Source organism: Pelodiscus sinensis, chromosome 5 (assembly GCF_049634645.1).
Source record: "Pelodiscus sinensis isolate JC-2024 chromosome 5, ASM4963464v1, whole genome shotgun sequence".
In the NCBI taxonomy this organism is placed as follows: domain Eukaryota; kingdom Metazoa; phylum Chordata; order Testudines; family Trionychidae; genus Pelodiscus; species Pelodiscus sinensis.
In genome coordinates, this window is record NC_134715.1 from 24,503,892 (window position 1) to 24,528,153 (window position 24,262).

General features: G+C 44.2%; 1 protein-coding gene across 4 annotated transcripts in view; it reads left to right on the forward strand.

The window, feature by feature from the left end:
- The window catches only part of BANK1 (B cell scaffold protein with ankyrin repeats 1), a 425,960-nt gene that overhangs the window by 81,214 nt on the left and 320,484 nt on the right, over positions 1-24,262 (forward strand). For all 4 annotated transcript variants that reach the window (XR_012904054.1, XM_075929668.1, XM_075929667.1 and 1 more), the window contains exons 4-6: positions 7,425-7,573; positions 12,553-12,688; positions 15,607-15,749. Coding sequence is in view for 3 of the 4 variants with exons in the window: in XM_075929668.1 (XP_075785783.1) it covers positions 7,425-7,573; positions 12,553-12,688; positions 15,607-15,749 (428 nt within the window). In the remaining variant the exon portion in view is untranslated. The remainder of the gene's footprint in view (positions 1-7,424; positions 7,574-12,552; positions 12,689-15,606; positions 15,750-24,262) is intronic.

Here is a 24,262-nt window from a genome sequence, read left to right on the forward strand (position 1 = left end):
TTTATGAAGTGGCCCCCCCCTTCCAAAATTATTTCCCACCACTGCCCTACATCAAGGTGTCTAATTGTGGCTAAGGTCATCTTACCTCTGAGCAAAGGCTTTGTATGGGTAGACAGATAACATAGCAGAATCTGTTTTTTAAACTGTAAACAGAATAACTTGCCTCATTTGACTCACTCTATCACTAACAAAGAACCAAGAATTCTAAAGAGCTCTTGTTTGTGGTGTAACCATACTCAGTCTTTAAGTTCCTGGTCTGTACTGTATACGTAGCTATTTATTAAACAGATACCCGGCATAGCAATGTGGGGTTTTTTAATTAAAGGGAAAATGTACATGCTTTATTTAAATGACGGAATCAGGATGAGTGATTGCAAGAGTCAGGGCAGGCAGTGGGAGGTGTGTGGCTCAGGGCAGGAGTTGTGAGGGAGGAGAAGTCAGTGCAGGGGTTTGGGTGTGGGGGTGGGGTTAGGGCAGAGAGTGCGGGGCTCAGTGATAGAAGGTGGGGGAAGGACTGAGAGGGGATCTGGGAGTGCTGAGAGCTCAAGACAGGGGCTGGAAAGTGCTTGAGTGAGGGCATGGGGTTGGAAGCTCCTCCCAGCGGCTAGCAGCTCTTCCCGGGCGGGGGGGGGGGGGGTTGGGGGGGGAAGGGCAGCACTGTGCTTCCTGGCAGGTGGCTCCTCCTGGGAGTGGCTGGTGCTTTGCTCCCCAGATGGTGACTTCTCTGAGGGGCCAGGCCTGTGCTCCCTAGAGAACAGGCCCTCCTGGGGGGCTGAGGCTATGGGGGCCAGCCCTAGCCTCCATCTGCCCCCTCAGCCTCTGGCCTGTCTGTGGGGGTGAGGGGACAGTGCTCTGGGGGTTAGCCCCGGCTTGCAGCACCCCACCTCCCACCCTGCAGCTGGGTCACACTTCCTGGCCCCAACTCATCTTTGTGGGAGGACATCTCCTGGATTGGGACTGTGCTGTGCTACCCAGCCCCACATGGGTGGCTCCAGGGGGACTACAATGGCAGAGCTGGTGGGGGAAGGCTGCTCCCCCATCTGGTACTATTTGGGGCAGGGCGGCCACTTAGTGGTCCGGTGGCCAGAAACATGGAGAGCCGTGTCCCACTCTTCCACTTGTGCGGCTGCCCCCAGTGGTTACTGTAGAGTATAACTGCCCTCCTGCGCTTCCTGCCCTCAATAGTCACTCTGCAGTATAATTCTCCCTCTGATCAGCCCCCTCCCTGTCACTTTTATGGAAAACAGTACCATTCCAGGCACTTCTCGTTTTCCTGTCACAACCAGGAAGGTTTCCCTGAACTTCTTTTAAGTTAGGTAAGAGCAAGTTTCATATCTCATCGGGTACGTCTACACTACAACGTTAATTTGAATTAACTTAGTTCGAATTAGTTAATTCGAACTAAGCTAATTTGAACTAACGCGTCTAGAACTAAAAACTAGTTCGAATTAGTGCTTTGCTAATTCGAACTAGCAAGTCCACATTGAGTGGACCCTGAACAGGGCTTAAGGATGGCCGGAAGCAGTGCCGGCAGCGCATCAGAGGAGGACTTAGAGCGTGGAGATGCTGTCTCAGGCTAGCCGAGGACTGTGCTTAAAGGGTCCCGACCCCCACTCCGGACACACAGTTCTAAGGGGTGCCCCGCTTGCAAAGCTGTCCTGGCTTGGAGTGCCCGGAGTACCCACACTGGGCACATCACAGCACTCGGCCATCAGCCCGGCTGCACTTGCCACAGGCTGCCATCTGGGGAGAGGAGGCAATCGGGGGGCTGCAAGAGAGCTTCCACCCCCAGAAGCCCGCAGAGCCAGCCCAGTCCTCCCCATCGGGGGCTCGTACCCCATTCCTCCCTCACCTCCTTCCACTTACCCTTCCCTAGCCCCCCTTCTTATTGATGTACAAAATAAAGATAACGTTTCTTCCAACATTGACTCTGTCTTTATTGAACAAAACTGGGGGAGACTGGGAAAAGGAGGTGGGAGAGGGGAAGAGAGAGGCTGGGAGAGGGGAGGGCAACTAACATGATCAGGGGTTGGGAACAGGTCCCAGATGAAGAGAGGCTACAGAGACTGGGACTGTTCAGCTTAGAAAAGAGGAGATGGAGCGGGGACAGGATAGAGGTCTCTAAAAGCAGGGGTTGGGTGGAGAGGGTGCATTCAGAAAAGTTCTTCATGAGTTCCCATAAAGAAGGACTAGAGGACACCAAAGGAAAGGAATGGGTAGCAGGCTTCAAACTAGTAAGAGAAAGTTGTTGTTCAGAAAGCAAATAGTTAACCTGTGGAACTCCTTGCTGCACGAGGCTGTGAAGGCTACAACTAGATCAGAGTTTAAAGGCAAGTGAGATCAAGTCATGGAGGTTGGGTCCATGGAGTAGTCTTAGCCAGGGGGTAGGAGTGGTGTCCCTGCCCAAAGTTTGTGGAAGGCTGGAGAGGGATGGCACGAGACAAATGGCTTGGTCACTGTCTTCGGTCCATCCCCTCCAGGGTCCCTAGGCTTGGCCACTGTCGGCAGACAGGCTACTGGGCTAGATGGACCTTTGGTCTGACCCAGGACGGCCATTGTAAGCTCAGGGCTCAGGGTCAGGGGTCTCAGTGGACCCCCTTGATTTTCATGCACACCTGGTCCTGGGTGGCCAGGCTGGCAGCTCTCCTGCCCTAGACGGCCACTTTCCTGTGCCTAGTGCGGAGATCGTGGACGAGGTCCACGATGTCCGCACTAGCCCAGGAAGGTGCCCGCCTCTTGCGGTCCAGGGCAAGCTCCCGGGAGCCGCCAGCCTGGTCCCGGGAAGAGGGGGTGGGCTGGGGGACATCGGGTGGGTGGCTCGAGCCGTGCCAGGTGCAGGGTCTGCTGGCTGGGTGCTGGCAGGCTTGCACCTGGCACGGGCACCGTAGCCAGCCCGTGCCCCTTTAAGGGGTCCGGGGCCGGGGGGGGGGGGCATAGAGTTTCCCTGGTGTTGGCCAGAGTGGCCACCAGGGAAACCTGGGAAGGGCTAGCCTCCCACTAGTTCGAATTAAGGGGCTACACACCCCTTAATTCGAACTAGCTAGTTCGAACTAGGCTTAATCCTCGTGGAATGAGGATTACCTAGTTCGAACTAAGCGCTCCGCTAGTTCGATTCAAATTCGAACTAGCGGAGCGCTAGTGTAGCGCCTATTAAAGTTAGTTCGAACTAACGTCTGTTAGTTCGAACTAACTTTGTAGTGTAGACATACCCTTACTATTTAAGAGGAGTTCTTGAACAAACATATATACATTCTTAAATGTTTTGTAATTCAAAGTAAATTAAATCTCAAGGAGGAGGGTTAATTAGAAATTGTTGTACCTTGTGTTGAATGTGGTTTGGTAAGAGACAATTCAACTCTTAGCTCCTTGGTTTCTTCTAATACAAAACTTTATCAAAGCATCTTATCCTCTGGAAGATATTCATTATTTTCTGAGGTAGAAAACAATGCTGGTGCAGCATATAACAAACACTGTTCTTGTGCAAAAGGACAAGGCATTCTACAAAAATGTAATATTAAGAGATATAACATTTTTCTTTATTGCACCATACATAATTCCTTTTTTCATCCCGTGTTTTATGGATCATTTTGTATCCTATGTCTTACCATATTTGTCTTTAGATGGGTCTACAATACTTTAAAACTCTTAGTATATAATTTTCAAAGGTAGTGTGCTCTTTTATCTTCACAATTTTTCTTTAGCTATTCATGTGTGTACAAAATAATTGGCTGAACTTAGCTAACACCTTTATATTGATAAATGATCATTTTTGGAAGTAATAGGATGAAGTATATAATGAGATCTAGTTCATAATGATGCATTAACTGAAGATATTACATACATTTTTTTCTTTGCTGCTAGTTTTCTTGAGATTTAATAAAACCCTGACTCAAAGGATTGTTTATGTGTTCTCATTATTTCTCTCTTTGGAACCTTTATAGCTAGATATGACATCTAAATGACATTTATTTTCTAATCAATTGTTTAAAGTGATAATATTTTCGAAATAAAAAGGACACTTTTATGGTAACATATTTTAGAGTTGTGAAATACTCTCATAAAAAAGAAGTACTTTTTCTTTTGTCAGTGCTACCTGTTTCTAACCTAAAGTGACACATGCATATTGCTCAGGGTAGAGAATATCTTCTTAGAAGTTATTTTAATGGTTTTATCATGTGACACTACCATTCATTTTGAGCAAAGTGTATTAAGACCATAAGAACAGCCATGCTGGGTCAGACCAATAATCTATCTAGTCAAGTAGCTTGTCTTTTGACAGAGGCTAGTGCCAGATGCTTTAGAAGTAATTAATAGCATAGGGGAATCACAAAGTGATACATTACCTGTCATCCAGTCCCAGCTTCTGGGAATCAGAGGTTTAGGGACACATAAAGCATCAGGTTGTGCCCCTGACCATTTTGTCTAATAGTTGTTGAAGGACCTGCTTCCATGAACTTATCTAGTTCTATTTTGAACCCATTGGTACTGTCCCAACATCTCATGGCAACAAGGTCTGCAGATTACCTGTCCTTTGTGTGACGTGTTTCCTTTTGTGTGTTTTGAGCTTGCTGCCTATTAATTTAATTGGTTGACCACCTGGTTCATGTGTTATGCAAAAGGGTAAATAACACTTTCTTAGTCACTTTCTCCACTCCATTCATGGTTTGTAGACCTCTAGCATAGCCTCCCCCACCTTAGTTGTCTTTCTTTTAAAATGAACAGTCCCACTCTTTATAATCTCTCCTTACATGGAAGCTGTTCCATGTCCCTAATAATTTTGGTTGTCCCTCTTTGTATTTTTTCCAATTCTAATATTTCCTTTTTGAGATGGGGTAACCAGAACTGCATGCGGTATTCCAACTGTAGGTGTACTATGGGTTTCTGTTGTGGCATTATGTTATTTTCTGTCTTATCCTAACCCTTTCCTAATGGTTTCTATCATTCTTAGCTCTTTTGTACTGCTTCTGCACAATGGATTTTTTCAGAGAATTATCCACAATGACTCCAAGATCTCTTTTCTGAATAGTAACAGCTAATTTAGACCCCTTCATTTTATATGCATAGTTGGGATTATGTTTTCCTATGTACATTACTTTGCATTTATCAACAAAGTGAATTTCATCTGCCATTTTGATGGGTGAAGGATCAGTTTTGTAAAAACTCTTGAACTGTTAGCCAAGTCCAAAGCTGACTGCTTTGTCTTGAGTCATCTGCAAACTTTGTCACCTCACTGTTTACCCTTTTTTCTCTAGATCACTTATGAATGCTGAACACCACTGGTCTCACTAGAGGTCCTTGGGGATACTCCACTCTTTACCATTCTTCACTGTGAAAACTGTCATTTATTCTGACACTTTGTTTCTATCTCTTAACCAGTTACTGATCCATGAGGGGGCCTTCCCTCTTATCCCTTAATTACTTAATTTGCGTAAGAGCCTTTGGTGAGGGACCTTGTCAAAGTCATTCTGAATATATCCATTTACACTGGGTCACCATTGTTCATGGGTTTATTGATGCCCCTCCCATCCACACCTAGAATTCTAATAGATGGGTGAGCTAAAGAAGTTGATTCTTCCCAAATACACTGCATTCATCTATGTGTCTGATAATCCTAGTCTCTACTATGTTTGCAACCACTTTATTTGGTACAGGAGAAGCCTGTAATTACCATCCTGTAACTGACGAGATTGATTCTGAAATCTTTTTTTGAAAATTGGCATCTGGTACAGAGACAGACATAAAAAATAGGTTACCTATTACAGGGTATGTCTACACTGCCACCCTAGTTTGAACTAGGGTGGCTAATGTAGGCATTCGAACTTGCAAATGAAGCCCGGGATTTAAATATCCCGGGCTTCATTTTCATGTTCCCGGGTGGGCGCTATTTTTAAATGCCCGTAGTTCGAACTACCTGCCGGCTATACACGGCACGGACTAGGTAGTTCGAATTAAAGCTCCTAATTTGAACTACCGTTACTACTCCTGCAAGGAGATTTAGAACTAGGGTGGCAGTGTAGACAACCCACAATTAGTAGTTCTGCAATTTCATATCTGAGTTCCTTTAGAATATATGGATGAATATTGTCTGATTCCGATGATCTATTTATCTATTTATCAATTTGTTCAAAGTCTCCTGTTGATACTTCAAACAGTGCCTCAGGTTTGTTACTTAAAAAGAATGGCTCTCCTTTTTAATAAATCCTCTTCTAGGCATATGTCTGTTCCAACTATGCGCCCTTAGTTTAAAAACCCATCTACAACCTTTTTAATTTTACACGGCAGCAATCTGGTTTTATTCTCTCTCTGGTTATGTCTACACTGCAGAACTTTTTTGGGATACCAGAGGTATCTCAGAAAAGCTCTGCCGCGTCCAAGGAAAAGCTCTGCAGTGTCCCAAACAGTTTCTGAAAAAGCGGACGCGTTCTTTCAGCATCCCTGTATTCCTCATTGTATGAGGAATAAGGGATGTTCCAAAAAGAGAAGGTTTTCCCAAAATATCGCCCCATGTAGATGGGCCAAATTTTGGAAAAGTCTTTTTAGGAAAAAAGCGGAAAATTCCAAAATAACATAATGCGCGTATACACTAAAAGCCTTTATTTTTAAATAATGTCGAACTGGAGGACTTTTTACTCTGACTCATGGTAACCCCTCATTTCATGAGGAGTAAGGGAAGGGACTTCATGCTGTGTAGAAAGTGCCAAAAGCTGAATTAAGCTATTTCGACTTCAGCTACACACATGACGCAGCTGAAGTTGCCTAGCTTAATTCGACTTTAGCCCTGCTGTGTAGACGTACCCCAAAAGACTCAGGCAAAGTTTAAATTAACAGGATGGGGCAGGAGAGGAGCAAGAGTCCAATCAGCTCCCATCTCCCTCTGGCTGGCCAATAGTAGGCAGAGAAACTTTGGAGGAATAAAGAGCCCACCTTTTAGGATATGTGATTCTCCCCTCCCCCTTTCCCAGTGTCTGTCTGCCCTAGTTGGTCCTATAAAATTTCCCACCCATTGAGTCAAGTGGGCAATATTTGCATCAGTAAAGCTTTGCTCTGCTTGAAACAAGGATTATCTGCAGCGGTGAAAATCTTTGTTTATCTCAGTTGAATCTGCATACACTGTTTTTTTTGTGCTGTTGTAACTACACTGTGGCAAAACCCAAACTATAGACAAAGCCATATACTTTAGATGCCAGTGGCACATGTGAGCAAAGACTATGGATATGAATGTGGGTTGTGGGATCTTTTGAACAAGGGCACTGAATGAAAGCCACTTCAATGGGGCCAGGATTTTACCTGCTTTCTTTTATTTTTTCACAAAATGACATGTACATCTGTTTGTAAATAATCATCATCTAGCAGTTTTTAGCCCATCAGATTTTATTTATGTAGGATGAATAACAATATGTTTTATTCAATATTATATCTTGCAGATTATCAACCTAAGTCAGAAGTTAACTTGCAGTTGGATAGAGGAGTATCAGTGAAAACAGATGTGAGTTTGAAAACTGAGGAAGTTTCTGAAACATTAGAAACTATGAGGCCTTCAGTATTGGTGCTACCAACAAGGATATCATGTGAGGTAAGGCTTTTCAATACTAAAATGTTAGGGATAAATGTCACTCTTCTGCCCTTCCCCTACTGTGGAGCACAAATGAGAGTTTACCTGTAGTGGGAGTTGTGCTGCCTGAGTATCACATCCAGTACAAAGACTTTCAAAATAAGACTGCAGGATTTTACTTCTATTAAAAATTGTTTGGCAGATAAAATTTTGCTTGAACAGGTTTCATTGGAATGTGAAGGAAATATTTAGTCAGGTACTTTTTCAAAAGATATGAAGTGCCTCTCTAGAAGCATTGTATTGCATGGGATTATAGAGAGGTGTGTGTGTGTGTGTGTGTGTGTGTGTGTGTGTGTGTGTGTTTGTTGGTATGCAAATATATGAATGCTCATTTAAAAAAAATCAATACTACATGTGAGAAAACACAAGCATGAAAACTGTGTAAAGAGTGCAGTATCTGAAGCCCATCCCTGTAGACCTTAGGCAAGTTAATGGCCAGAGCCATTTGAGGGCTGAAGAATCAGGCTAGTAGTGACATGGCAGAGAAGTGGAAGGAATGTTGCATAGCTTTTGGCTGCTCTGTGACAAGGAGGCTATTTCAGCCAACCCTACACTACTGATTACAGCTGAAGATTAGATGAAAGACATACATATAGAAAGTATTTAGTTTAAAATGTTTACTATTTTGGAAAACTCAGTAATCTGCACTGATGAAACCAATAGGCTGCGTCTAGGCTGGCATGATTTCGCGCAAATACTTTTAACAGAAAGGTTTTTCCGTTAAAAGTATTTGCGAAAGACATATTTTGCGCAAAGCAACCGTGCCAGTGTAGACACTCTCTTGCGCAAGAAATCTCTGATGGCCATTTTAGCCATCGGGCTTTCTTGTGCAAGAAATTAACTTGCCTGTCTACACTGGTCCTCTTGTGCAAGAATACTTGTGCAAGAGGGCTTATCCCTGAGCGGGAGCGTCAAAGTATTTGTGCAAGAACCATTGATTTTGTACAGTACAAAGTCAGTGTTCTGTGCAAATACTCGCAGTGTAGACAGGCGGCAAGATTTTGCCAGTCTAGATGCACCCATAGAGTATTACAAAAATTACTGTACAACCTAGAGAACTCAATAGATCAGGATTTCCCAAACTTTTTGATACTGAGGACCAGTAATTCCATTCATGAGCTTTTGGAGATCTGGTAACATTTATTTACATATTTGCATATTCATTAAGCAAATGATGAAAATGCAAATCAATTGTTTCTGGTCCTCCTAAAGCCTCCAGTGCCAACTTTAGTGCCACAGAAAAGTCAGTCGGGGCCACACAAGTGAGATACAAAAACACAACCCCTCCAAACCCCTCAAACCTCACTAATGTGGCCCCAACTGTGCTTGTGGGTGCTGGGACAGAGTTCTGGGGAAGGGTGCCAGTGAGTGCTGGGGCAGGGGACTGGGTGCTTGCGGGTGCAGGGGCAGGGTTCTTGTGGGAGCCTGGGGGGGGGGGGCGATACCTGGGGATCCTGTAGCTGCCAAGGCCCAGGAAGTGCGTGGGCTGCTCCTCCGTCCCCCAAACAGCAGTACGGTACCTGACATGCTGGTCCATTGCACGCCTGATGTCTTCCTGCACAGGGGGAGGGGGAGTCCCGGACCGTGCCAGCCCTAACTGCTCGGGCAGCGCATGCCTTGCTTCTCTGCTCCCCATGCAGCTGGAGCGCCTCTGTTCCACTCAAGCAACTGGAGCTGGCACACTGGGGACTTTATTCCCCTGCTGCCTTCCTACATGGAGGGAAGGGAGAGGGGGAGTCCTGGACCACACCTGCCCCAGCCACTTGGGCAGTGCGTGCCTTGCTCCTCTGCTCCCCATGGCAGCACGCACCTCCTGAGCAGGTGGAGCCGGCGCAGTCCCAGATTCCCACCCATTCTCCCGCACGCAGGGAGGCAGCAGGGGAACAAAGTCCCCAGCGTGCGATGGACTGGCGTTTTAGGTACCGCTCTGGCTGTTGGGGCAGGGGAGAGAGCAGCCCGCATACTTCCGGGACCTAGCGCGCAGCTGCAGAACTGCCCCCCCAACCCCGTAGGAAGCCCGCGCTACCTCCGTTGACACTGGGAGTTCAGCGCAGCATTCATCTTGGGGGTTGCGTGCAGTGAGGCAGGCTCTCTCAAAAATTTTTCTGAGGCCCGGTATTTTTTTCCTAAGGTCCCGGTACAGGGCGGCAGACCACAGTTTGGGAAATGCTGTAGTAGATCATTACAGTTGGTGTACTTTAAAATGTGTACTGAGAAATACTGTTTTTCTTCACTGGAAAGCCCCATTATGAAAATGAGAGTATTATTCTAAACAAGAGAGACCTGCAATAGAATTTTATTATTGAATTTAATAATAAATGTGCCTTCTTTTAGAACATAAGAACATAAGAACATAAGAATGGCCGTACTGGGTCAGACCAAAGGTCCTTCTAGCCCAGTATCCTGTCTACTGACAGTGGCCAGCACCAGGTACCCCAGAGAGGGTTGACCGAAGACAATGATCAAGCAATTTGTCTCCTTCCATCTCTCTCCAGCCTCTGAAAAACAGAGGCCAAGGACACCATTTTATCCCCTGGCTAATAGCCTTTTATGGACCTAACCTCCATGAAATTATCTAGCTTCTCTTTAAACTCTATTATAGTCCTAGTCTTCACAGCCTCCTCTGGCAAGGAGTTCCACAGGTTGACTACACTCTGTGTGAAGAAGAACTTTCTTTTATTAGTTTTAAGCCTGCTACCCATTAATTTCATTTGGCATCCTCTAGTTCTTCTATTTAGGGAACTAATAAATAACTTTTCTTTATCGGCCCGCTCCACACCACTCATGATTTTATATACCTCTATCATATCCCCCCTTAGTCTCCTCTTTTCTAAACTGAAAAGTCCCAGTCGCTTTAACCTCTCCTCATATGGGACCCGCTCCAAACCCCTAATCATTTTAGTTGCCCTTTTCTGAACCCTTTTCAAGGCCAAAATATCTTTTTTGAAGTGAGGAGACCACATCTGTACACAGTATGGAGTAGCGTACCATAGTTTTATACAGGGGCAGTAAGATGTGGGCGTACCATAGTTTTATACAGGGGCAGTAAGATATTCTGTGTCTTATTTTCTATCCCTTTCCTAATAATTCCTAGCAACCTATTTGCCTTTTTGACCGCCGCTGCACACTGCGTGGAAGTTTTCAGAGAACTGTCCACGATAACTCCAAGATCCCTTTCCTGATTTGTCGTAGCCAAATTAGCCCCCATCATACTGTACGTATAGTTGGGGTTATTTTTCCCAATGTGCATTACTTTACACTTATCCACATTAAATTTCATTTGCCATTTTGGTGCCCAATCACTGAGTTTGGTGAGATCTTCTTGGAGTCCCTCACAGTCCCTTTTAGTCAGATTTGTTTTGAAGAGCTGTCATTGTCTGTTAATTCTATAGATCCTTTCCTTAATATGAATTAGGACATAATTATTTCAAGGAGGAGGAAGGGGGAGGGTGCTAGATGCATTAAACTGCTTCTCTAAATAGAAAAACATATATTTCCTTTTGACTTTTGGGAAATATTTCTGGTTAGAAAGATAAGAAAAACAAGGGCCTAGATTAACCCCCTCCCAATTGATGCTCTGAAGGTCCCTTCATGCATGGATCACCCTCTCACATTCAGAAGGGAGCTTATGTAGTGTTATAAAATATACATTTTCTTTTGAAGGAGTAATAAAGGGATTAAAGGTGAAAGTTCATTTTTAGTTGATCTGAAGGGTGGCAAATATAGTTCAGTGAATTGTTCATTGTGAATGATTGTTCTGACTCTTGTTCAGTTCTTCAAAGAACACTACTAGCACAAGTGTATATTTTCCCAGTGAAAATCTATACATTTGCCACAGATCAGTGGGCCAAATTTAAAGATGTTGAATAGTGCCACTTTACAGACCAGTTTATCAGTGGGAATCAGCCTGAGTATAAACAAGTGTCACTTGCATACAGAGAAAGTAGAACACTGCACCGAGAACAGCTAAGTGGCAGATGCAGGAAGGCTTAAGATAAATTAGTCAGCTTGATTTATACAGGCAGTCCCCAGGTTACATGGATCCGACTTACATCGGATCCCTACTTACAAACGGGGTGAGGCAACCCTGCACTAGCTGTTTCCCCCCAGCAGACCAGGGAGACGCGAAGCTAGCGCTCCCCCCCCCCCCAGCAGACCAGGGAGACGCGGAGCGGCTTTTCTTAGCAGACACCTCAGCTTGAGAATAAAGGACTGAGGGAAGTGAGGTGTGGGAGAATAAAACTGAGCTCTGGAGAAATGTTTGGCTAGAGTTTCCCCTACAATATGTACCAGTTCCGACTTGCATACAAATTCAACTTAAGAACAAACCTACAGTCCCTATCTTGTACGTAACCCGGGGACTGCCTGTATTTTTTTTTCATTCTCTGTCCTGCTGTAATACTGCCCTTAGTATTTTAAAGGCACCAGCTTACCCCTAAAACTGACTCTGAGATGCAACTTACATCACTAAAGTCACCTCTGAATTTGGTTCATCACGTTCGGTGTAGTTCATTAATGTTGTCTTGTTGAAATTCACCCCTGTGCAAAGGATCAGCAGAAGACCATTGTACCACTTACTTCCAATTCTGAGAGTTTAATGGTGTCTTAAGTAGCTTAAGGGTCTCCTGCATGAGGATACTTTCACCCTTTGCCAACAGGAAGTGAGTATATGATCATCATGTTACAGTGAGAAGAATTTCATTATATATGACTTTGGTAAACAGAGTTCAAACTTTTACAGTAATCTTGTCATTTTTTTACTCAAAGAACATAAAAGATAACTTAATGAAATAGCTTCACCACTGTTATATAATAATATTTCAGGATATGAAGCTATTGGTAAAAGTAATTTTAACTTACATTTAAGCATATAATTTACATTTTATGGTTTCAGTGTAGTTTGGTAAAAGGCTAATGGTAGCATATTTCTAACTTTATAGAACCCTGGTGAAATATTCATTCTTTTGAGAGATGAAATAACTGAAACTGTAGAAATTGAATTCATAACAGACAATCAACGAATTAGGACACAGCCAGCCTTTTGGAGTCAGAAGGTCAGATTCATGAAAGCTGTAGGTAAGAGAACATTATTGTAGCTATAATTAATCAAAAATTTTGGTCCTGAACTTTCTTCACTTGTTTTACAATAAGTAGTTTCACTTCCTTTCAAAATCTAATATTATTGTGTTTCCTGTGTATGGGTTTTGCATAGAAAGTATTATTATTGTTAGTAATATACCAGCACAAGGGCTTGTGATTTATGGGAAACTGGATTTTATTGGGTTGTTTTTGTGTGGTTAAGTGGCAGGTGGCAGGCTTTAAAATGTCATTGGTTAGTCACAGATTAACATTCTTAATAAATTCCTGATATAAAATGCAAAGCTAATATTCTTATTACTGCATTAAGTTTAACAAGATGTTTTGTCTCTTATTTTATGCAGTGAGGTTATTTTCTGTTTTTGTCCATATGCCTGTCTATAATGCTTACTGAGAACATTTGGGGTTTTTTGCTATGATTTCATATCCATCTCATCTCTCTATATTACTGAGTCTCCTTTGGTTTCTCTGCATTTTGTCAATCACTTTATCCATAATATTAGCTATTCTGATTTCTTACTTTGCATGCAACATGATAAACAATGCAATGTTTTTATTATTTGAGTTTCAGAATGCAGAGGGAATGGATATGTCTCCCTCCAATTATTGTACTAGAAGTGTTATGGAAATATTCAGCAAAGAGTTCAGGGCTCGGTTTGCCTCTGTTGCATTGTGTGAATTCCCAAAGGATAGCATATCATATTTTATTTTTAAAAAACCATGGTAATACCACATCATTTAAGAGGAAAACACTTAAGCTACAATTTTCAAACTTGGCCACATGAAGTTAGGCCCTAAAATCCATATTTAGGCATCTTAGTTTTGTTCACAAAAGTTGACTTTTGTGAACAAAATGGTGTGGCATAGACAAGACTAAGTATGTGGTTTTTTTAGGGATGCTAAGCACTAACAAGTTCCATTGTTCCCTCTTAGACATACGTGATCTGTGGGTGACGGAGGAAAACATGAGCTTCTTTTTACTTCCTTCAGAGCAGCGGCTTTCTTGTGTTAGTGTTCTCTGATCAGCTCATGTGGGAGGCTGCATCTGTCTTTGCAGGGAAGAAAGTTATCACGATCACTGAGCTCATTCCTCTTCCCTTAAAGCAGCCACCACTGGCCCCCTCTCATTGGGGATCGTAGGTGGCTTTGATAGTAACATTTGCATGGTGCTTCCAAAGGGCTAGCTGATTAATTGATCCTGATGACACCATTGTGAAGTTAGATAAATGGTATTATGCTATAGATGGGGACCTGAGGCAAGGAAGTTGTGATTTGCCCAGGAAGACACGTCAAGCCACTGACAGCTGGGATTAGAATAAGAGCTCCTGGTGCCCAGTTCTTTATGAAGGCCATTCAAGTATGGAGGCACTTAGGGATGAGGTTGTAAATTTCCTTGTTATCCACATGCTTGAGAGTGATTCCTTACCAGGATGGCTCACTGGGGAGACAGCTATAGTTCTGAAGGGGCTGTGCTTGGCCAGAGGAGGATTTTAATGGTGAGGTACCTTTCAGAAGACCAAATTCCCATTGACTGTCCTATGGGAAAGTGGGGGTGGGCAGCTCCACACTCCCAGTAAGGCGCGGCCTTAGCCAGAAGGGGCAGCAGTGCTGGGGGGCAGTCAGCTCTCAGTGCTGTCCAGAATGCATCAGCTGGGGCTCTGGCAATGATTTGAAGGGTCTAGGGCTCTGGCCATCACTGCTGCCACAGATGCTACAGCAGCCAGGAGTCCTGGGCCCTTTTGAATCTCTGGGCCCCAGGGCAGTTGCCCCCTTTCCTCCTCATGTCGGTGGACATGATTGTGGGGACTCCTGCAGGCATAACTTCTAGGGACGTGATTGGACTGGGGCAGATATCCATGAGGGTTATACATTAGTAAACACAAAAATATAAAGCTTAACAGTTTCTTTTTGTCCCAAACAAGGATTCGTATTTTATTCCATTGGAGCTTTTAAATAAAAACTCTTTGGGATCCCAACAGAGGTACTGGTTTTCCCCACCATTGCTTGATTTAGCTTCTTTTTTATTTGTGCTTCTTCCCCCCACATCCTCGGGCAAAAACCTTAAAAATGACTGAAATACAGGAATGCAACAAGGATCCAGCTGATTTCATTTTAACAAAGGAACGTAAAATGAGTTTGTACTCTTTACCATTGAAGTGAAAGGAGATGCTGATTTCCATTAATTTTAGTTTCTTTGACTCTCCATTTCTTTTTTGTCTTCAAGTTTGTCCGCTTTTATTCTTTTGTGAGGAGAGCTAGAATTTTAGTTCTGCTGTTGGTAGGTACAGCAGGATTCATGGCACAATGAATACTGATGAATTATAAAATGTACTCATAAAGAGGGCTCATGCTGCATACACAGAGCAAGATATTCTAAAGTAACAGACTGTACAAATACCTCCCTCCTCAGTTTTTAGTAGGTAAACAACTGGAATGGAAGTAATTAAAGTGTAATTTCTATAAAACCCAATTTTGAGAGCCTTACCTGCAATTAAGAAAAATGTTTCAAAAGATGAATAGCAAATCTGTAACTTGTAATAAATGGCTGAACCTTTGCTTAATTTGTAGGCAGAGGAAGCTGATTATAGAGCATCAATCCATCAAAGGCAAAGTTGAAATGTGAAGCATGCTGTTTTCATATTGCTTCTCATTTGAAACAATACATAGCTATATTTTATAAGAATGTGTGTGTATATATATATTTGTTTCATTTTTGTGTTAACCTGAAGGACTTGGATTAAAAATGATTGCACTGAAACATCTATGAAATGAAAATCTTATTTATTGCCTTTTATGTGGTGGTTGTGATATTTCTTTGTCTTTTACTTACTCCCTGAGATTTCCCGAATGGCATTATAATATGTTTTCAGCTGCAGTTTTTGTTTGTGTTTTATAAGATTTTCCTGCTGGCCATGTAAATGTAAATGTCTACTGTGGGGGAGTCATTAAGGCTGTGACACAGATTGAATACTACACAGCAGTGGAGGAGATTGAACGCATATTTAAAGAAGTGGCTGATCCAATAGCTTTTGCTTGTCAGGTAAGTTGACCTCTCCATTAAGTTACTAAAAAAGCATAAAGATGCCAGTATGTGATAAGAGACTGTGTTATAAAGACTATTTTGATTGAATAATAACAAGCAATGCATCAACAAGAGAGTGGCGAAGAAGCCAGTTTTGAAATGTCTAGTTGTAAACAAATCAGACAAGTGAAAACAAATAATCTCTATTGAGCTATTATTAGTTATTGTTGGTTTCTGTTATCTATTATTTATTGTTTACAAAATGACATAAATTTAAATGATTCTTTACAGTTATAAACTAGTGTCCCTGGCTCATAGATGACAATAATAATTAACTAATATCAATCACAAAAGAGAAACTACTGAGTCTGTTCTGAAACCAAAGGAAAATACCCTTAAATCACCTATGTCTAAACTACGCTTCTTTTTAGGAAAAAAAGTATGCAAATTGCGCTCCGCAATTTACGTACGTACCTTTTTCTGATTCTTTTTTCGGAATAGGCTTTTCCAAAATTTGGCCTGTCTACACTGGGCCAAATTTCAGAAAAACCTCCTCTTTCAGAAAAGCCTTTCTTCCTTGTGTAATGGGGTTTACAGGGCTTCAGAAAGAGTGCATCTGCTCTTCAGAAAAGAATTCGGAAGAGTAGACACATTCTCTGGATGTCAGAGTTTTTCCGGGATACCTCCAGTATCCCAGAAAAACTCCGTAGTGTAGACGTAGCCACAGTGTTTGGGGGTAAGGGTGGGAGAATAAGAGAGATCTGGACCACAGTATATCCATTCAACAATAAATAGGATTTCTTTGGGCTAGTATTGAAAACTGAAAGCATACTGTATATGGAAAGCATTAATTTACTATACATATTCAGCCTGTCTACTGCTATTTAATTCCAACTCATGAGGTTTGTTGGTTGCCGTGCAGTTCTTTGCATGTGTTTATAAGAATTCAGGCTTTGAAGCTAGACTTCTTACTCAGCACAACAAACTATGGTATAAAGCTTCTGCAGCATGAAATCTCCTTTACCAGAAACATATATAAAACAACAGGAAAAGAAAGCAGTCTTTAGAATGGACGGAAACTGAAATATCACTTGTCCAAGGGTTGATAGTTTGAGCATATTGACACATCTGTATTGTAATGACAAAGAAAAATCAACAAAATCTGTTTCTAATGTAAACAAGTCTCATTTTCCTGTGACAAATATATTTTATCTACCACCTAAGGCATAAGACTCATAACAAAAGGATTAATAAAAATGATGTATTTCATTATTAGTATTCTTTTTAAGCACAGTGGTAGATTCCTTCCAAATATAATTCACTTTTGTAAAGTGTAGCTTATCCTGTTGGTGCATCTCTTAAAATCCTTACAATATCTATCATTCTTAAATCTCTAGGGGTATGTCTACACTACCCTCCTAGTTCGAACTAGGAGGGTAATGTAGGCATACCGCACTTGCAAATGAAGCCCGGGATTTGAATTTCCCGGGCTTCATTTGCATAAGCGGGGAGCCGCCATTTTTAAAACCCCGCTGGTTCGAACCCCGTGCAGCGCGGCTACACGGGGTTCGAACTAGGTAGTTCGGACTAGGATTCCTACTCCGAACTACCGGTACACCTCGTGGAACGTGGAACGAGGTGTACCGGTAGTTCGGAATAGGAATCCTAGTCCGAACTACCTAGTTCGAACCCCGTGTAGCCGCGCTGCACGGGGTTCGAACCAGCGGGGTTTTAAAAATGGCGGCTCCCCTCTTATGCAAATGAAGCCCGGGAAATTCAAATCCTGGGCTTCATTTGCAAGTGCGGTATGCCTACATTACCCCGCTAGTTCGAACTAGCGGGGTAGTGTAGACATACCCTAGATTAAATTGTAAAATGACCATGATCTAGATTTAACAGAAATTTCTGTTGAAAGGGGAGGTGTCGAGGGGCTTGTCTTCCCCTTTGACTGCACCCCCAAGTCAATGCCTCTCTCCCAGGGGAAATACGGCTCTAGTAACCTATTCCCAAAGTTGGTGCCCCTCTCCCAGGGAAAATACAGCTCTAGCAGCCTAGTCCCAAAGTCAATGCCCCTCTACTAGGGGAAATACTGCTCTCTCCTGGGCCAGGGGTTGATTGTCCAGGGTAGGGGAATGGGTGGTAGGGGGACCGGGCCCTCCCTCTTCACCGGGTTCCAGCCCAGGGCCCTTTAGGGTCCTGCCCACTCGGCGGGGAGTCCAGCCAATACACGCCGAGCCACGCTAACAGTCCTTTGCCCTGGGCTGCTTCCTACCACGCCTGGTTCCCTGGGGTCTATTTGCCTCGGAGTCAGCACTTGCCGGGGCTGCTGCCAGGGTTTCAGGCGTTCCGGTCTCTCAGGCGGGGGTTGGCTGCTGGCTTTACTCCCAGTCTATTGCGGGCTCTGTCTTTGGCCTCAGCTGCTGCAGGAACACCAAGGTTGCTGCCTGCTGCCTGCTCCCTTCCACCCTCCTCCTGCCCTCCCTCAAGCAGGGCTCTCTCTGATCTTATACCTGGGCTCTGCTGGGAGCATGCTCAGCAGGGCTGGATGGGCGGGGCCTCTTCCGCCAGCTGGGCCTGGGCTGCCCTCTGCCCTTCAGTGCGGGGCTTGTCTGCCCCATCACAGGAGGGCATGAGACTGAGGTGTTGTATTTTTTAAACAGTGAACTAGCAATACCGTATCTGTCTTAAATGTCAGTATTGGGCAAATTAATTGAAACTATAGTTAAGAATAGAATTGTCAGACACATAGGCTGTGTCCAGACTCAGGGGTTTTTTCGAAAAAAGTAGCCTTTTTTCGAAAAAACTTCACCTGCGTCTAGACTGCAGCCGCATTCTTTTGAAATTAAATCTTTTCTTTCGACGGCGGTAAACCTCATTTCACGAGGAAGAACGCCTTTTTTCGAAAGTGCTCTTTCGAAAAAAGGCGTTCTTGAATGCCAACAGGGCTTTTTAGAAAGAGAGCATCCAGACTCACTCGTTGCTTTCTTTCGAAAAAGCAGCTTGCTTTTTCGAAAGTACTGCTTGCAATCTAGACGCTCTTTTTCGAAAGAGGCTTTTTCGAAAGATACTTTCAAAAAAGCCTCTTTCGAAAGAGGCTTGCAGTCTTGACCTAGCCATAGAGAAGCATAATTTGTTGGAGGAAAAGTCAACATGGATTCTGTAAAGGGAAATCACGCCTTACTCTACTACTAGAGTTCTTTGAGGGGGTCAACAAGCATGTGGACAAGGGAGAACCAGTGGATATAGTGTAGTTAGGTTTCCAGAAAGCCTTTAACAAGTTCCCTCCCTAAAGACTCTTAAGTAAAGTTAGTTGTCATGGGATAAGAGGGAAGGTCCTCTCATGGATTTATAGCTGCTTAAAAGAGAGGAACCAAAGGGTAGGAATAAATAGTCAGTTTTCAGAATAGAGAGGGGTAACTAGTGGTATCCCCCAAGGTTCCGTCCTGGCACCAATCCTATTTAACCTAATTAAAAATGATCTGGAGGAAGGAGTAAACAGTGAGGTGGCAAAATTTGCAGATGTGGTCATCTCATCTCAAAAAAAGATATATTGGCATAGGAATGGTTCAGAAAAGGGCAACAAAAATGATTAAGGGTTTGGAATGGATCCCATATGAAGAGAGATTAAAAAGACTGGAACTTTTCAGCTTAGAAAAGAGGAGACTAGCAGGGGATATGATAGAGGTCTATAAAATCATGACAGGTATGGAGTCAGCGAATAAGGAAAAGATATTTACTTGTTTCCATAACATAAGAAATAAGGGTCACCAAATGAAATTAATTGGTAGCAGGTTTAAAACAAACAAAAGGAAGTTTTTTTTCACGCAGCACTCAGTCAACCTGTGGAACTCTTTGCCAGAGGATGTTGTGAAGACCAGGACTTTAATAGGGTTCTGAAAAGAACTAGATAAATTCATGGAGGCTAGGTCGATTAATACTTATTAGCCAGGATGGGTAGGAATGATGTCTCTAACCTCTGTTTATCAGGGACTGGAAATGGATGACAGGAGAATGATTACTTGTTCTGTTCATTCCCTCTGGGGCATCTGGCATTAGCCACTGTTGGAAGACAGGATACTAGACTAGATGGATCTTTGGTCTGATCTAGTATGGCTGTTCTTATGTTCCTTTGATATTAGATTCTTTTGTTCATTAGGTTGGCTCCTCATCTGAACAGTGTGGCTAAAATTCAGTAAGACAGACATATACAATTTTAAATAATATTTAAATAGAAATTGCAAAACTTTCCCAGGCAGAACAGTATATGACCTAGGAAATATGACACTAGTGTATTGAATGCCAGATATATTTTAATGATCTCCTAAGCTTTACTCACCCGAATGGTAAATAGGGATATAAATTTGAGCTACTGGAAATCAGGATATTTAGTTTTAATCGCTCCAGGTTAGTGATGGAAATGTAAATCCCAGCCAAGAGACTTTTTCGTAATCAATTAAGTGGCCCTAACTACACAGGATCATGGCTATTCTGTGGGGAAAAATGATAATTGGAAATCTGCTCTACATTGTTATTTTTAATGAAGACCATTAACCCATGGAGCAATGTAACTGCACTAGCTAAGCTATTTCCCACAATTTTCAAACTCCTTTAACCTCTTATTATAGCAAAGCAAAAGCCCTGTTACAGTGAAGGTTAAGATGAGGTTTCTGTTAATGCTTGACTTGAAGACTTGATGTGCCTAATGAGAGCTTGTATTCTGTTAGCAGTCTAAATCTGGGGACATTTGAACAAGTGATTCCCGAGATAAAGCCCCTAGAAAATAAAAACCACTTTTCTTAAAGTTCAGAAACTCTGACGACCTTCTACCTCACCCATAGAGGTAAATCCAAGACTTAGATTATTGGGCCAAGGTCTCGATACTCAGCGTTACTCCAACAGAGCTCAACCACCCCTTACTGAGAAAGATTTTGCTTCTGCAGTTAGGCTTCTAGCAAGCAACATGTGTTTATTTTCACTCCTAATAGACATCACTGCGCATGCACAAACAAAAGCATTAACAGGATTGTCAGCCTACAGAGTTTCATGCTAGTTGATTAGCTCAAGGGGGAAAGTGGTGGTTCCTTCAATCTGACTCCACCAAGTGCCAGTTTGAGCTCCATGGGGCAGAAATCTGGGAAAGGGTGGGAAGCTTATTACTAAAAAATCTATTTTAAAAAACTAGTATTATTTTTAAAGCGACTGCTTGCAGGCAGGGAAGAGTATTTGGGGGCTGGAGGAGTGGGGGAAATAGGAATGAGAGGGACTTGGGGCTGCAGTAAGCCTACAGTAAGGGGAGGGGATTAAATGGAGATGGGAGATAGTGCAGATAAGAGGATTTGGGGGAATTTGGTGATGGAGTGGGACAATGGGAAAGAGAGAGATGGGAGTGGCTGGAAGGTAGATAGCACCATATTTTCTCTTTCTGTGTGTGTGGTAGGATCTGAGCCCCTTTCCCTTTCCTCCCACCCCACCTTATGTGGACTGGAAGTCCCTTCCTCCTATTGGGGTATGTCTAGACTACATGGCTCCATCGAAAGAGCCATGTAGATGAGTTTACTAGACATAGGGAAATGAAGCAGCGATTTAAATAATTGTCACTTCATTTACATCAACATGGCCACTGCGCTGTGCCACCAAACAGCTGATTGGCACAGCATAGCGGCCATTTTGATGTAAATGAAGCGGTGATTATTTAAATTGCCGCTTCATTTTCCTATGTATAGTAAACTCATCCATATGGCTCCATCGATGGAGCCATGTAGTCTAGACATACCCTTAGGCTACGTCTAGACTACATCCCTTTTTCAGAAAAGGGATGTAAATTAGACGTATTGCAATTGCTAATGAAGCGGGGATTTAAATCTCCCACGCTTCATTAGCATAAAAATGGCTGCTGCTTTTTTTCAGCACGGAGCTTTGTCAGAGAAAAGCGCTAGTCTAGACGTTGATCTTTAGAAAAATAAAGCCTTTTCCGAAAGATCCCTTATCCCTCTTGAAATAAGGGATAAGGGATCTTTCGGAAACGGCTTTATTTTTCAAAAGATCAGTGTCTAGACTGGTGCTTTTCTCCGACACAGCTCCATGCCGAAAAAAAGCCATCTATATGGCTGCCATAATATGGTGCCATCTATCCCCCTTGGAATAAGGGATAAGGGATCTTTTGGAAAAGGCTTTATTTTTCGAAAGATCAGCGTCTAGACTGGCGCTTTTCTCTGACAAAGCTCCGTGCCAAAAAAAAAGTGGCAGCCATTTTTATGCTAATGAAGCGCGGGAGATTTAAATCCCCGCTTCATTAGCAATTGCGGTACGTCTAATTTACATCCCTTTTCTGAAAAAGGGATGTAGACTAGACATAGCCTTAGTGTCTGAGCCGCAGTCCCTGTTTTGTCTGTTTGCCAAGATGTCGTATACCCTGGCGATCTGTGGAGGAAGCATAGAGCGGGTATGCTTGCAGCATGCACAATGGTACTGAAATAGGATGTGAGAAGTGGTATACTTGATGTATATCAGAAATTCTCCTCCTGCCCTGAGGAGAGGGGAAGAGAAACCCCACTGATAGGAATAGAGGAGTTCACTCATTTCAGAGCTATTGTTTTAAGCTGTATTCATGCATATTGCATACTCTTTCATCTCAGCACATCTCACTGAGATGAATGGGCTACTGAACACTGTTTTGAACAGACAACTTTTAAAAGAAATTTGGACGGAAATCTGAGAATGAACTGTAAGCAGTCAGGGAAAATCTGCCTTTGACAAGGGTTTTTTAGTTAAAAACAAAAAAACAAAAACCAAACCATCATCTGAGTACAGCCAAAATTCAGAAGACACTGAAACTATTTTTGAAAAGACAAGAAATTGCATGTGAATGTGAACTCTCATTAGAGGGGAGGAGTGAAGAGGGTATGTGTGGAGGGCTCGGGGTGCGATCACCCCCTCCCAAGTCCAGAGGGGGGACCCCGCGGACCCCTGGCCCTCCTTTGCTTGCCTCCGGCCCCTGGGTCCCTGCCGGGCAGGCCGGGCAGTTGGGTGCGATCACCTCCCTCCCCGAGAGAAGAGGGGGGTCAGCAAACCCGCCCGCGTTACTCGTCCCCACGGGCTGAAGGGTCCGAGCCCCTTATTCCGACTCCGACCTCCTAATGCTGCGTGTCTCAGTCCCACAGCCTGTCCCGGTTGGCGTTGCTCAGGGTTGACGGCTTCGGCGAGGGAGGGAGAGGGACCCGGTCCCACCCACTCTCCAGGTCCCAGCCCAGGGCCCTGAGCGTCGGGGCTTATTCATGCCCCGGCACGGTAGACGGGGGGTCCCTTCTTCCGTAACCCGTCTACCCACGGGCGCCAGAAGGCCTCCGCCCCGGGCTGCTTCCTCCCTTCGTCCTGCCCCCACCGACGGTCTATGCTCCCTCCCGACTTACCGTGCTTCTGTTGCGCGAGTTGGCGTGGGGGGGGGGGGTCTGTAGAGAACCCAGGAGCCAGCCACCTGTCGCGTCTCCTGAGCCGGCCAGGGCGTTCCCTGCGTAGCCGCTGGGCGCTGTCTGGCTCGCTGTCGGAGCCCAGGCTCGTGGTCCGCCAGCGGTAGGGGCTGGCGTGAGACCCCCGGGCACAGTGTTGGGCCGCTGTCCGGGCCCGAGTGCGTCCCCGGTCCATCCCGGGACGCTGATTGCCTCCTGCTCCCCCAGTGGGAAGCCTCCTTCCCCTCTTCCGGGCCGGCAAGGCGTTTTAAAGCGTCCCGCCGGCCCCGCCGTTGGCCGCCGGCCTTGCCGGCCTCAGGCGCCGCGGGTTGCTCCGGCGGCCATGCCTCCTCCCCTAACCTCCCCCATGCGGGGGCCGTCTGCCGCGCGCCTGCACAGTCGCAGGGGCAGGCTCCAGCTGCCCCGGCCGCGGCGTCTGCGGCGCTGGGGCGCCTCGCACATGTCCGCACCAGTCTTCCGGCCCGCCGGCCCCCCGGGAGTGCGGGCCGGTGACGGCCCGTCACAGTATGTATTCGTAGTGAGAGCTTATGTGCCTTACTGTGCCTCCGTTTTGCATATGTAAAATGGTGATAATATCAAGTTCTTTGAGTTCTCAGAGAACTATATACAACTAGGTTTTTTTAATTACTACCTAGCCACAATAGCATGTGAACTGTAAACTTAAGTGAGAACTGCATCGGCCTAGATGATCACTAACTCCTACCAACAAACATTTATCTTTCTGTTTAAAAATATTGAATGGCCAAATCTTTAACACAGAGTTAAGGTTGCCCTGTAATAGTTTGTGTCCTTCCAGAACGTTGGCTTCAGCAAAACTGAAATTTCTGAAAACAGGAAATACAGAGTTAAGGTAAATGTCATTCCAACCTTAACTATACCCTGTTTGTGCTATGCCTCCTGATGCCCATAGCACTCTGCTTCACTGTGATGGGCAGGGGCTGCTTGCAATTGCTGTATATTCAAACACTGAGCCTAAGAGAATACAGGCAGTCCCCGGGTTACGTACAAGATAGGGACTGTAGGTTTGTTCTTAAGTTGAATTTGTATGTAAGTCGGAACTGGTAC